This window comes from Silene latifolia, chromosome 11, assembly GCF_048544455.1.
Source record: "Silene latifolia isolate original U9 population chromosome 11, ASM4854445v1, whole genome shotgun sequence".
NCBI classification, from domain to species: domain Eukaryota; kingdom Viridiplantae; phylum Streptophyta; class Magnoliopsida; order Caryophyllales; family Caryophyllaceae; genus Silene; species Silene latifolia.
The window spans coordinates 137,668,455-137,682,194 of NC_133536.1; the positions used below are offsets into that span (position 1 = coordinate 137,668,455).

The following is a 13,740-nucleotide window of genomic DNA, read 5'->3' on the forward strand; positions in this document are numbered from 1 at the left end:
TCGAACAAATCCAAGCTAAAACCTCTCGATCGAGTACTTTTGTTACTCGATCGAGGACCTCCAATTAAGCACCACTCGATCGAGTAGATGAGGTGGTCGATCGAGTAGATTAGGTCTTCGATCGAGCAATGTTCAGCGCATAATTCCTGCTTTGCGCACTGAACTTCAAACGACCGCCATTATTCGTTACTTGGGCAAACAGAGCGTTTTCGATGGCGTTGGAAAGCTAACAGGACAAGCTTTCATCTCCAATTAGAATCACCTTAATATATTTTTTAGAACTAGAGATATGGCTCTTCAAAGTAGGCACTAGTAATTTGAAGCTCTTCCTTTGCTCGCCTAGCTAACTTACTTCTACGCGCATCACCAAATAATAGTTTCCAAGCTCCAACCTAACTCATTTCCTAAATGCATGCATAGGGACATGTTTTAAGCTTGATTCCGCTTCTCTTTTGTTCATTCCTGCAAATAGGACAAGAGAAACCAAAGTAGACAATTCGGGGACATTTGTAGCTTAATACTACGAAATATGCATAGAAATGCGTGTAAATAAGGCTTAGAAAGACTATATAAAGTGCACGCATCATTTCCCGACTCATAACCACCCACGTAGTGACCAACCGAAATAATAGGATCTAGTTTAGAAATGAGGGATCCTTCTCACCCAAAACCGACCTCCTATTGCACTCATGTCGGGTTCATTTTACTAGACACTCCTAGATTCAGTTTGGTTCATTGGTTTAGGTTTCAAAATCGTTGCTCTGATACCACTTTGTAACACCCCAAGTATCTGGCCAAGATAATTGGAGCATTACCATCTCGGTTTCCCGAGGTAATGTTTCAAAACATGAATAAAAGAACATTTTATAAATAAATATAATGTTTAGTGAATTACGTAAACGTAAACAAATGAATAAATAAAATACAACTCGTGACATCTATAATCTTCTAGCCAACTAGACTCGTCTCGTGATATCATCAAGCTCGTCCCATCTCCCGCGTACTATCCAACGATCGGTACCTAACCTGCTCCCCATATGACCAAAGGATATCTTATGGATCGACACAGGCCACCCCAAAAGAGACAGGTGAGAAACATGCAGACACAACAAACGTCAGTTTCAATAAACCAATAAAAGATGACACGACTAAAGTGTGAACATGCAATATGACTACTAATGTGAATGAGACGCTATCAAACCACCACAACCACGGTACTGGGACATGCTAAGACATACCGACAATCACACTGGTACCGGAACACGCCCAGACATACCAACAATCACAAACAGGTACCGGGACACACCCAGACGTACCGGGTCCGGAAGCCAACCGGATCCCCTGTCAGACGTCGTGTCTCAACTACACGAGTCCCTCCGTAACTCAATCCATTAATATGCACATCCCTCTTGGAGTGGGAAGCTCCAAGAGGCGACTTAAGCGCAAGACAGTCTCCCAACCGTCTTACGTCTCCTCAATAACCAAGTAACACCACCAATTATCTCCAACACAACACAACAATGGCCATACATGGAAAATGCAACACAATACAGATTATATGACTTATCATGAACTCAATCCCAACATATCATGGATAAAACTTTTTCAAAGACCAACATATCCCAATCGACTCATACATAAAAATGATGATGCACGACACACAAATATGCACACAAAAATATTGAAACCGAGTAGGATAAACCTACCTTTTAGCATACTCCATATGCTAATCCAAGACAACAAGAATCCATCTATTAAAAATGTCTCATCCTACGATTATCACATAACAACTATCATAATACATCCTAATCCATTATCAATATAAAACCCCTTATTATTACCCTCTAATTACCCATAAATACATACTAATTGCTAATTAATCAACCCACTTGAAAACCCCCAAAAGTTAGGGTTCATAAGACTAGAAAAGGGTAGATCTTAAGTTACAAATCAAGAGGAAGGAAGGAAGAAGGTGAGAAATCCATTAAACCAAACTTGAATCCCCTAATATGGTGTTTGTGACGGTTTTAGAGAGAAGGGAGAGAGTTTGGAGAGATAGGGAGGAAGGTGCAAATGATTTTAGGGTTAGGGGAGAAGGCAATTAAATCCCGTGTTCTAAAAACAGCGGCACTCGATCGAGTGGCGAGTCCACTCGGTCGAGTGTCACTCCCTCGGTTGAGTCTCGCTCACTCGGTCGAGTGCTGGTCCACTCGGTCGAGTGCGACACAGTTCTCAGCAATGACATGTTTTCGTAAAACAGTCATATCTCACTTGTTTCTTGGTAATTTTAGGCGTGTGACCTACCGTTGGAATCGTAAGAGAACAAGATATCACCTCCAATTGGAATCAAATCAATATCATGTGTATATCTCAAGTTATGATAGTTTTAAAGCGACCCTTCTATAGACGGATATTATAGCAACTCCACTAAGTGTAGTATTGGTTATACTCGGTCCACTCGGTCTACTCGGTCAAGTAAACGCCTTAGAAACTACGAGGTATTACAATAATCTTGATAGGATTAGGAATGAAATAGAATTAGGAAAGTTTTCCTAAAGATTTTAGGAAAGTGTTACTACAACTCGAATTTAAACCTTTATAGTACTTATTCCTAAATTATAAACATACTAGGATAAGACTCTTTAAGCAAGAAGTCTCGACATCACTACCTTGGATGCCAAGTAAACACGTGAACTTGTCTGAATAATACTGGAGCATTTTGAAAAGTCCTGACGAGTGTTCAATAATCTTCATTTCGACAGATACCATTCCAATACTCCGTTACTACTCATTTCTCCTACATCATTCTCCCTTTCTTTTGAGAATTTGCCCTCAAACTTTAAAGATGTTTGATGCCACCGGGATAAAAAATGAACCAACTAAACCTAACCATGATCGTAGTTATGATTCCATGTAGAATTTTTGTGAAATCCTTCAATGTAACAATTCTCATGTAGCTTTTAGGATCCTCGAGTTATTTGTTATTATAGCTCCCCTTGAACCACCTTTGCTTGTGCTTTCCACCCCACCTCCCTCCTTGCACAAGTGTAGCAAAGTCGAAAAGAGACTTGTTTGGAATAATCAGATCATCTTGAACTTCCATATGAATCGAACTCACGAAGTAACATTGATAGTTCGCACAATATAATTTCTTGTCAATGGATATATCAAGTGGTGACTTATACGGTTCTTTGAATTGAAAATCCAAACAGGTATTATCTTGCAGGAATTCCTTTCCTATGATTGGTAATAAACAAGAATCGTCGGACTCACCATTGGACATAATTGGAATTTCTTCATTATCACCTTCATCTAATGATTCAACAATATTTGTGTCAAACTGGTCTCCCCTTTTTGATTTTTCACCCTTATTTGGACAGTTTTCTGAACTATCTGTTTGAGCAAGATAAGACATCTCCACAATCTGACAGTCACCTGTACTGTTCTATTCATGTTTTTTTGCCACTTCTTCGTGAACATCTTGCTCTTCTTGAAGCTTGTTTTCGACATGCTCTTCTTATTCCTCATGAATATCAACAAAATCAATCTCTTCTTCCTTGATCGTACTAGTTTGGAGATATAAATTGCGAACCACTTCTTCTTGTTGATCATCATCACTAAATGGTTCAACATCATAGCTCATTCTTTCTTCCTTGTCGCCTTTCTCGTGACGTGGACTCTCGTTTTCTGGTGTGACTAAATTAGGGATCATCTTGCAAAGCTCTTGCGTGGTTAGAACTCATTTTTGAGGACAATCATTAGCTATGTGTCCATAGCCTTGACACTTGAAACATCGCCTAAATGAACTTCCCTTAGTAGGCTCCACGGCTACTCCTTTGCTTTTGTCTTTCACATCTTCTATTTGAACTTCCTTAGGCATGTTAGATTCTGGCTCCGAATAAGAACTCGAATCTGAATTTGATCTTCTTGAATAGGCATAGGATTTCCTTGCTTTATCATGCTTCTCAAACTTTAAGGCCAAACGACACATATCATCAAATCCATCATAGTTTTGAACTTCAACCCTAGTAGCAATTGATGGCGTAAGTCCTTTGATGAATCTTGAAACTCTAAGAACTTCCTTTTCTTCAAGATCACAAACAATCGTCATCCTCTCGAATTCTTTGATATACTCGGCCACAGACAGATTTTCTTGTGATAAAGATTGCAACTTTAGGTAATTTTCTTGCTTATAATCTCTTGGTAAGAATCTCCTCATAAGATGCTTCTTTAGTTTCTCCCAAGTATCAATCTTGCCTTTCTTATCTCGCTTCCTCTATTTTTTTTAAGTTTTCATACCACAATGATCCATATTTAGTAAGTTTTAGAATAGCTACCTTGAATTGCTTATGCTCATCGTACTGTATTCAAAAACTCGTTCAGCTTGCCTAATCCAATCCAAGAACTTTTCGGGATCCAAATCTCAATTGAAATCAGGTATGTCAAGTTTTAGACCTCGATCTTCATCGTTCTTGTTCTCCTTTTTAGGTTTGGAAATTACATCATCTAAACCTGGCCCACGGGACCTACTTCGACTTGGACTTCGTTCTCTACCTCGTCCAACTGAAAGGTTCTTTATCATGTATTTTAATTCGGCTATAGCTTCCCTCACCTCATCTACTTGAACTTGAAGTGTGCTTATAACGTCACCGGTACCCTTGCTGGAATCGGCATCTCCTGGCATCTTCACTTCCCAAGATTAATTTGTTAAGAAACAAATTAATAACCTGGCTCTGGTAACCAATTTGATGTAAAATCTATTCGGATTCAAGGATTAGAACAGTAAGTTGGACTGTTCGATGTTGTAAAATAGCAGCGGAAATTGAACTGTTTATTTTGCTTTTTATATGACTTTGGATGAAAATATAAAGGATATGGATTAGTTGTGATAATCTCGCAAGACCCATTAACTAAAACTAGGATATGACGTGAATAAACTATCCTCCCTTGCAAGGAACTCGAACTCACACACGAGTGGTTTTTGTGACTCTCACCTCCCAATGATCAACTCACACTCTAATGTCTCCCTCGCACGAAAGAAATAAGACATTGAAAACTCGCAATCAATAAGCAACAAGAAAACTTTTATTAATTCTCAAACTAGATTTATATAAACTGAATACAAAAGACCCCTATTTATACTAAATAGAAACCGACCTTAAACTCCCTAGGTTTCCCTAAATCACACGCCTAAACTGATAAGGAAGCCGACCCTTAATATGGCAAATTGCCTTATTACAATCTTGATACGATTAGGAAAGAACTAGAATTTGGAAAGTTTTCCTAAAGATTTTAGGAAAGTGTTACTGCAACTCAAATTTAAACCTTTATAGTACTTATTCCTAAATTCTAAACATACTAGGATAAGACTCCTTAAGCAAGAAGTCTCGATATCACTACCTTGGATGCCAAGTAAACACGTGAACTTGTCTGAATAATACTGGAAGATTTTGAACAGTCCTGACGAGTGTTCAATAATCTTCATTTCGACAGATTCCATTCCAATACTTCGTTACTACCCATTGCTCCTGCATCACTATCCCATGCCATACATGCTAAAATAAACATTAACAAATAAAAAAAACCGCTTATCCTCTACCTCTACCACCACCCTGCCATCCGTACAACCCTACCCCACCTCTGCCGCCAACCGTCGTGCCTCTGTCGCCACCTTCCTACGACCGATGACCCCCTGCCTTCACCTCCCTCAACGACCAACGACGCCTCCTGACTAACACCACCCTAAACCATACTCATCTATTTCCCTCTCCTACCCGTTAACTCCATATAAACGCCTATTCACTCACCTCTCCGTAATACCAATCACCCCCTCTACTGCCCACGTTCGACCTTCGCCCCTCCCTCCCTCACTAGTCGCCATCCCCGCCACTCTTAACGTAATTTTAATAAACGCTAATTATTTCTTTAACCTCATTCAATTTATACCTATCTAATTTAATAATAAATTTGATGCTTAAGTAATGATGGTTGAATTGTTACTTTATTAATACGAGAATTAAGATTTTAAATGAGTAATTTTGTGAAAATTTGACCAACTTTGAATTTTTTGATGGAAAGAGAAAATGAGAGTTATTTTTTTTATTTTTTTTTTTGGAAGAAGTGGGTGAATGGAAAAATTATGGGAAAAAAATTCATGAAAAAGTAAAGCACGTCCAAGAAAGAGGAATGTCATTCTTAAAATAAAAAGGTAAGCAATTGATTGAGACAACCCAAAATAGAATAGGTAAATAAAAGACCGAAACGGAGGAAGTATATGAATATTTTAATAATATCTTAATTTTAGCAATTTATTTTCTCATTGAACGTCACATATTTTGGTTTATAAATATTTAACGTTTTCATGGAGTTTAGTATATGTTTACCATAAGCAACAAATAATATTATACATAGTACCTCCTATGATAAAAAAATAATCTAATTGCTAAATCTCACACATGATTTTACTATATCCTACACACTGTCTTTTTTATTCCATCACTACCCTTTATCTTAAAAAAATATTTAAAAAAATCCCCCCATGCTTTCCCTTTCAAAACCGAGTTGAGATCATCTGTCCCACTTTTGTGTCTTATCTCATATCCCGTTGCCTTAATATTTTGCCACACATTGACATTTACATAAACAAATAAATAACAATATTTGTTAACCTAATGATATGTCACAAGGGGAATATGGTGGGACACAAGATGAGACACAAAATGGGACAGAAAATCCGCTGTCTTCAAAACCTAACCACTTTCTTAAAAAAATTGACAATTATGAAATGTAACTCGTACATATCACAAGTAATTTCTCCGTTTTATTAACTAATTGTGGTAATAAGAATCTAGGGGAAAATTTATTTTTTAGAAGTTATTTTTTTTTTCACAATTAAGTTTGGATGTTTGGTTGTTGAAGGGTGTGGTTGTCAAATTGGTCGGGGGTAGGGTGGTCAGAAAAGTGGCCAGTCATATGAGGAGGGCGCGGTGGGTGTTAGCTTGTCAGGCGATTTGTGGTGGCTGATTTAGATGAGCTACAGTTGTGATGGTTGTGTAGGGCGGTTGTTGCGATGGGGACGAAAAAGTAAGCCGGCTATGGGGTCGTCGGTGTTAGGAGGGGACGAAGGTGGGTGGTCGGCTTTATGGAGGGGGTTTTTTGGCTCTTAAATCTTTCTCTTTTAAGGCTTTTTGTGCGTGAGAAAAGATAGTAGTAAAGTCGAAATAAATTAAAAATAGTGGGTAAAATTTAGTATTTTTTATGTTAAATTTGGCATGTCCAAAAAATAATTTAATCAACGAGTGTATTAAGTATACACAAGTAATAAAACACATTACGTGGTTAATTTTTACTAGAAATATATTCATGGACTCTACATTTGGCAGATTCCAAATGGTCTTGGAGCTATATCAGGTGCAGCCCAACTAATGTTGTACGCTTGTTACTATAAAACAACTCCAAAGGACTTCTTAGACGAGGAGAAGAAGGAAAACCAAATTCAAATGGCAACCCAAGCATTATAAAAATTACTTATTTTCTACATATATTTCTTATCATGCTTGGATCATGTTAATCTTCTCCGTCGTTTCGGTTTTCTCACAATATAATTTTCTTCTAATATAAAACGTTATAAAGTGTATAATGTGTTCTTACTTTTTACTTGATGATCAATTTTTATATTTTAGCTTTATGTTTTGTCTTTTAAGTTTTTTTTATTGTATATTGACAATTTTCTATAATAATCTATTGATGTTCATGTGACAATTAATCATTTTTATTTCGTGTAATAGTTAAAAATTAATTAGTTATGGATATTAAAATGTGTTGGACTATTAGAATATTCTAGAAATATAGCATTTATCCCATCCCAACTTTTGATCTTAGGACGGAGTTTAACAAATATAATAAAATGACTTTGGTCACAAATCATAGACTATCAAATGAAACAATCATAGGATAGAGACAAATACAATGACAACACAAACCCCATTCAACAATGAGATAAATGCTAATTTAACATGCTAATCCCATCTCCTTAGACAATTAAACTACTCAATCATAATTATAACAACCCGACCCGCCACCGTCATAACACAACCCCAATAAGATGAAATGTGTACCTTGGGCCCATTATTTATCCTCACTTAAGCCCAAAAGTACAAGCCTTGTTACTAAGTGGTGGGTGAAAGCCCTTATGATCATATCACAATCCTCTTATTTTTTCGATGTGGGACAACTTTACTCTCAACTCTTGGGGTGTTACAATAATTATGATTAAACTAACTACTAGCATGGATTTACACAATTGCATAATCATAAGATAATAACGAGGAAACGAAATGAACAAAAGTAAAGAAGAGAAATAATGAAATACCAATTGCAAAACTTGAACAATGAAGCAAGAAATGGAATAACAATTGTTAGAATAAAAACCCGAATCAAATTTAAACAAGTATTTTAAACATTTTTGAGATTATTAAAAATATAAATTGTTGTTTCTAAACCCAAAAAGCATAAGTAAATGATGAATAGATTATGGTATGTCGAAATAACAAGCAAATAATATATAGAGAGAGCAGGGCTGAATATGAAGAGGCGCGTAGGTTGCAACGTCCCCTAGGGGTCAGGGATACAACCCCTATCGCGGAGGTAGCAAATCCCTTTTTTTGAGCTTTATTCCAACTAAATATGATCATGTTCATGTCCCCTGGGGGTAGTGGTTGCGCATGGGGACGCGAACAGTCTTTAACAAAGTATAATAAAACCGTCATAACTTGTTCATACGAGCTTGAAACGACTTGAAACTTGTTCCCTTTGACTCAAAACTTTCATAGGACCATTGCACGCCCTCCTACGCTCTTAAAATCGTTACACATAGCGTCGACTTGCTTGGCATTCATCCAAGAATAGGAATTGGGCGAAAAAACGGCCCAAATCCTACAAGAGACATTTAAAGACAAGAATATTTGCAAAGACGGTATTAGCTCATAAAACCACTTCTAAGAGTGGAAAAATCATACAAAATCAAGCTAATTACGAGGAGGAAAAGTATATATAAATAGGACACGTCAAAATCCTCCAAGCTAATCCCTTACTCGTCCTCAAGCAAGCACACAACATCATACATGATAAGAACAAGGGTAACGAGCAATAATCATCCCAACAAAATGCAAAATCACATCAAATATTTTTAAAGGCACAATGAAACATATCCCGAAACAACATGGGTAAAGGGTACAAGACTTGGATGAGATTTACATGGCGGCTCAGCGTAAAGGTTTTCTTTAGAAAATTTTGACTCTTGCATGATCTTTAAATGACATCGGACTCTTCACATGATAACACTCAACACTCATAGCATGAACAAAGCAATATATGTGTGAGTGACACTCTCCTATCTACGACTCAAGAGAATGCGCCCACAATCTAGTAGGTAGACATTCTAAATACACAAGACAATGCTAATCATGATCAAACACAAGAAAAGAACTTAAGAACAAATAAAAGAAGGGTACGGAAAATGGGTAGAAGGTGGACGAATTATTTTGGTCATGTAGAGCTAAAGTCAAGCTGGCAAAAAACAAATATACAATGATTCTTATAATAACCTCAAACCATTCTCAAGCAATAACAATCAAGCCAAAAGCAGCATATTGGCTTAGTTCACGTTACAAAACACTAGTACACTTCCCAAATTAACTACTTCATAAAACATGGAAGCAACTCATTCTTCTTCTCTTCTTTTTCATCAACTTTCATTTTTTCACAAGTTTCTTTCTTTTGTTTTCTCATTTTTTCCCTTCTCGTTTTGCATTATTTTCTTTTCATTCTTTTTAGTTCTCTTTTTTCTTCAAACCAACATTTACCAAGATACGAGGATCAGCAATCTCGTAACTACAAGCTCACAATAATAACAAATTAACCACATCCCAATTAAGAGATAATCCCAACATACATAGCAAGTCACTAGCTCAACAAAGGTAGGCAAATGTTATATGTAGATAGGAAAAAGGCAAAATTGGCAATAGAGTAAGCAGGACAAGTGAATGGCTTCAAATAAAATCATGAAGCAAAATTCGTACAAAAGGGAATAAAGACCATACTTGTGCGTATAGATGTAACCATACCAAGAGGAGAAACTACATACACCTAAATGGGACCGGGTATAAATGCACCGGCCACTGGAGGCTCTACCTTACAATATAAGTAGTTTATCAATATCAAGATCAAGTCTAATTTATCCAAATTTCATCCTTCAGCCACTATGTCAAGACATTCCTAAGAATGCAAAACCCATTAGCTTAGAAAGCTATAATAGGGAAAATCCAAAGAGGAATGACATTATACATGCAAAAGACATATGGGTGGACAAACAACCTGGAACTATTTATGAATTTTTCAAAAAACAAAAATCAAATTTTATGGGTTTTTCATATATGAAAGCAAGGAAGAAACTAGACTCGCTAAATGCCTCCCCCAAGCTAGAACAACACATTGTCTTTAATGTGTAAAACGAGTTTAGCGCAAAAAAAAAAAAAAAAAAACAAAAACACAAAGAAGGATAAATAAAACCAACAATGGGAGATGAGATGACATATGCGGACATAAAGAAAGGAAATAAAGAATACTAAAGTGTAGAAGCCTCTCCCATGCTAGCTTGAACACGAGGTAGTCCAATCCATGTACCAAGGTGCCTGCAAATAGACCTGGCCAATCCAATTCGACGCGAATGACCTGGCCGAAACCCAACCCGAACCTTGATTGACCCATTGTTGACCCGACCCGAGATGACCAAAACCAAAAAGACATAGCTCATAATTTGTTTTAGTGGAATGCAAAAATTTATATTAATAATCATTAGGAACACTCACCATACACTCAATTTATCACCATAAACATTGGTGAGTACAACACCTAACCTACCTTACCACCCAGTACACCCATTACATAAAACCAATGATTTGTAGCCAGTTAGTAGAAGCACAATGCTTGACATTCCATGCTCTCCATTTGTACTGAGTCTTGATCATCCTTTGTAGGTCTTGTACCAAAACTACAGGATATGGCAAATAATTTTCCATCCTGCAAGTATTCCTTGCCATCCAAAGCATATACACAAGTCCACACATAGTAGCTGCGTTTATCTTTTTCTTCATCAACGAATAACATTTGTATTTAGTGCACCGGTCTATGCAGTTGACAGCAGGTACACTCACACCCAGTCAAGTTGTAACCAACTCAAAACAGATTTTACAATACATGCATTCAAAAAAAAAAAAAATGATACTCATGGGTTTCTGGTTGCTCCATACAAATATCAAAATGGCCATCATTACCCCTCCCAAACTTAATTATTCTATCTTTTGTCAGTAGCCTCTACTGCACAAAGAGCCAAGCAATGAAGCTATGCTTAGGCACATTTAGAGAGTTCAACACCACTGGATGCCAAGGAACCGTAATGCTACTACCCATAAGCCAATTATAACCAACATCAGAAGTATAAATGCCCTTGTTATTACACCATTGCCCCTGATTATACCCAATTTTCATCGTCTCCTTCACCTTACATATCTGACGCCATGCCTAACTAGAATTAAGAGAGGGTTTATAATCAAACCAATCCTGCCCCTTTGTATAAATATGGTTAACCCATTTAATCCAAAGGTGGTCTTCCTTATTTGCAATCCACTAGCAGAATTTTCCAATTATGGCTACATTCCAGGTCTTGCTTTTGATCATACCCAGGCCACCCATCTTCTTTTCCCTACAGACCTTCTCCCATGACACATGAGGCACTCTTATGTATTCCTCTGAGCATGCGCAAAGATAATTACTGTATATATTCATCAAATTAGAAATAACAGTGTTTGGGATGATAAAAATTCGTGTCCAGTAGGTGTGTAACTGTGAGAGTACACTCTGCACAAAAACTGATCTTCCAGCATAGCGCAACATACAATCACCCTAACTTCTGATCCTGCTTACCAATTTTTCCACCGGTCTATTACAATCCCCTACAGAAATCCTCTTGTATGTTATTGGAATGCCACGATATTTAAATAGAAAAATCCCAGCCTTAAAGCCAGAAATACTGAGAGCTTCTTGAAAAATACCTTGACTCATACCATTGAAGTATATGTAAGAGTTTTCTCTATTTACTTCTAATCTAGAAGCAGCTGAAAAAGTTGCAAAAGCCTTAAGGAATAATGTAACACCTCCTTCTTACCCGGCCAAGGTAATTAGGGAATGTTACCGTCTTGGTGTAATACCTCAGAGTTATGAGCTGTTGGGTACTCTATCGAGTAAGGCTTACTCTGTCGAGTAAGTTAGTTTTGCGTTCTAGACAGTATTCTGCCTGATGGATACTCGATCGAGTAAGGGCAACTCGATTGAGTAGGCGGTACTCGATCAAGTACCTTAGTTACTCGATCGAGTAAGTTGGTTTATACGGGTTTTTGGCCGGGTTTGATTGCAAAGCGTGAAATGATATATAAAGTATTTTTTATCAGTTTATTTTACTTTTTACTTATTCTAAAACCTTTACAAGAGAAAACAAACAACGTAAGATCCTTCTCTCGCATTGCTATCAAATCCAAGGAGCTAGAGTCGTCAGATTTCGGAGCTCTTTATACCGTTGAGACCGTCGTATTGTGGGTAAGATCCTAGTACAGTTTTCAAATTCATTCGCTAGTTTTGGTTAAACCTTAATTGGGTATTTGATGATTTTTGGGAGTATTGTTGATATTAGATTTTGATTGTATGATTATATGTTGATAGGAGGTGATTTCGTAGAGGAGAACTGTTGATATGCTGCTTGTGTCGATTGATGGTGATTGCATTCCAGGTAGGGTTTTCTACTCAGTTATTATATACATGGTTATGAAATAGTTGTTGTTTGTTGGAGGTTGGCATTTGATTATATCATAATTGATTTTGTAATTGGTTGTTGTTGTTTGTCTGTGTTTGGTGAGGTGCGCAATTGGCTTGTTGGGAAATGTGTCCTCAACAATGGTGCGATCACATGATTTAAATATCATTATTAAATCTCATTACAAGAATACGGAAGGGATGATACATTACATATATAGTCAACTGGTCCACACATATCGGTAATGATTGGCTGGCTAGAGTTTGACATTACTGTCGTGCGACGGCGGTGATCAGTTGATCCCTTGAGGTCACACCTAAAGGACGATTCCCTTAATTGAAAAGGTTAATTAATTGTATACCGATACAGATTAATTAATTCCTTAAAATTGAATAATTCAATTTGTGAGAGAGAATATTGATATCTTATTATAATGGGATTAAATAAGATTTATTTTAGTATATAAAATGCTTTATTACTAAAATTGTTTATTGTTTGAGAAACAATAAAGATAAGAATGAATGGTTGATTATAATTACAAGATGTTGTGAATTATAATTATATGACCCATTTTATTTATGTGATCAAGTATCACTAGTCAATTTATTGAATGTAATTTAATTAATTTATAAAATGATATTTATGTGATAAATATGCATGTAATTAATTAGTAACATGTATCATACTACATGTGACATATTGTGTGACAAATGACAAATTGACAAAATAAAATGGTAGTCCATTTTATGTATATATGGACCGAAATATGGAATGAGTTAGTGGGTTTTGGTTGTTTTATTTTATTTAATAAAATGGCATGATGATGCCTATCTACAACTAGCCTTACACCTACTCTTACACATCTATTTTCTTGT

The 13,740-nt window shown here is 36.6% G+C and overlaps 1 protein-coding gene across 1 annotated transcript in view; it reads left to right on the forward strand.

The window, feature by feature from the left end:
• The window catches only part of LOC141615098 (bidirectional sugar transporter SWEET4), a 45,939-nt gene extending 38,263 nt beyond the window's left edge, over positions 1-7,676 (forward strand). Inside the window, exon 6 of the mRNA XM_074433644.1 lies at positions 7,383-7,676. Coding sequence (XP_074289745.1) covers positions 7,383-7,520 — 138 coding nt within the window. The 3' untranslated portion in view covers positions 7,521-7,676. The remainder of the gene's footprint in view (positions 1-7,382) is intronic.
• The last annotated feature ends 6,064 nt before the right edge of the window (positions 7,677-13,740 follow it).